The following is a 1,280-nucleotide window of genomic DNA, read 5'->3' as shown; positions in this document are numbered from 1 at the left end:
GGGCAGGACAGGCTTGTGTAAACCATGTGAACGTTTGCAGTAAAGTCTCTGCAGGCCGACACACCTGGATGCAGTCAGCGTGTCCCTCAGCAGCCGCAGAGTGAAGAGGACTGATCCCGCTGTCGTTTACGTCTGACATGGACGTAACAGGAAGCAGCAGCTGTAAGGATCTGAACCGAAAAAAAAAAAAACAAGTTCAGAAAAAGAAGGAACACAAATTAAATGAAAAAATAACATGCAGATTCATTTATCTCCCCTCCCAAATGAGGGTCTTTGTTCTCTGTTGTGCATCAATTGATAACAATTCCTCTAAATTTGTAAAACTTACTTGTGGCGTTCCTCAAGGTTCCATTCTTGGCCCACTGCTATTTCCTATTTACAAGTTACCTCTTGGTCAAATTATTCTCAAATATAATAAATATATCTTTTCACTTTTATGCAGATGATACCGAAATATATTTATCCWTTGATCCTTCTGATCTGTCTGCTCTAAACATACTAAGTTCTTGTCTCACTGATGTTAAGGTCTGGATGTCTGATAATTATTTATTGTTAAACAATAATAAAATGGAGGTGTTGGTTTAGGGTCCTAAGGCTCATAGAGACCCTATAATTCAAATTCTTAATTCTTCAGGTTTTACTTGCTCCCATGAAGCTAGAAACCCGGTTCTAGTGGTTATGTTATGTGGTTAATGACAACAGTGCCCAATTTTATGCACCTGCCTAATTTTGTTTAAACAGTTATTGCACACTTTCTGTAAATAATATCAACTTCATTTCACTTCTCAAATATCACTGTGTTTGTCCCCTATATGATATATTTTACTGACATTTTTACTCCAATCAAACAATGATTTATAAAGGTAAATCAGGAAAATTAACAAGGCTGCCCAAACTTTTTCACGACTGTAAAAATGATACTTTTACTTCTTTACTTTAAAATAACACCTAGTTACTCATTAAAAGATTACATCTGAACTCATCGTGAAAGGAGTTGTTTGTGCACTCTAAAAAAGGAAGTGTTGAATTTGCTTAACAAGTCAACTTGTTCCACTGAACCTCATATAGGAAATACGAAGTAATATACACATATACCTATATATACATCTACGCTATATATATATACACTCACCGGCCACTTTATTAGGTACACCTGTCCAACTGCTCGTTAACACTTAATTCCTAATCAGCCAATCACATGGCGGCAACTCAGTGCATTTAGGCATGTAGACATGGTCAAGACAATCTCCTGCAGTTCAAACCGAGCATCAGTATGGGGA

General features: G+C 36.9%; 1 protein-coding gene across 3 annotated transcripts in view; it reads right to left on the bottom strand.

Annotated features, from left to right (window-relative positions):
* Positions 1-1,280, bottom strand: part of asb14a (ankyrin repeat and SOCS box containing 14a) — a gene marked incomplete in the record, with an annotated part of 13,507 nt that overhangs the window by 5,969 nt on the left and 6,258 nt on the right. For all 3 annotated transcript variants that reach the window (XM_014019149.1, XM_014019151.1, XM_014019150.1), the window contains 1 exon segment: positions 63-170. In XM_014019149.1, the coding sequence (XP_013874603.1) occupies positions 63-170 (108 nt within the window).

Source organism: Austrofundulus limnaeus, unplaced genomic scaffold (genome assembly GCF_001266775.1).
Source record: "Austrofundulus limnaeus strain Quisiro unplaced genomic scaffold, Austrofundulus_limnaeus-1.0 Scaffold210, whole genome shotgun sequence".
NCBI lineage: Eukaryota > Metazoa > Chordata > Actinopteri > Cyprinodontiformes > Rivulidae > Austrofundulus > Austrofundulus limnaeus.
Note: the sequence above shows the minus strand (reverse complement) of the source record. Positions and strands in the feature narration are given on the sequence as shown.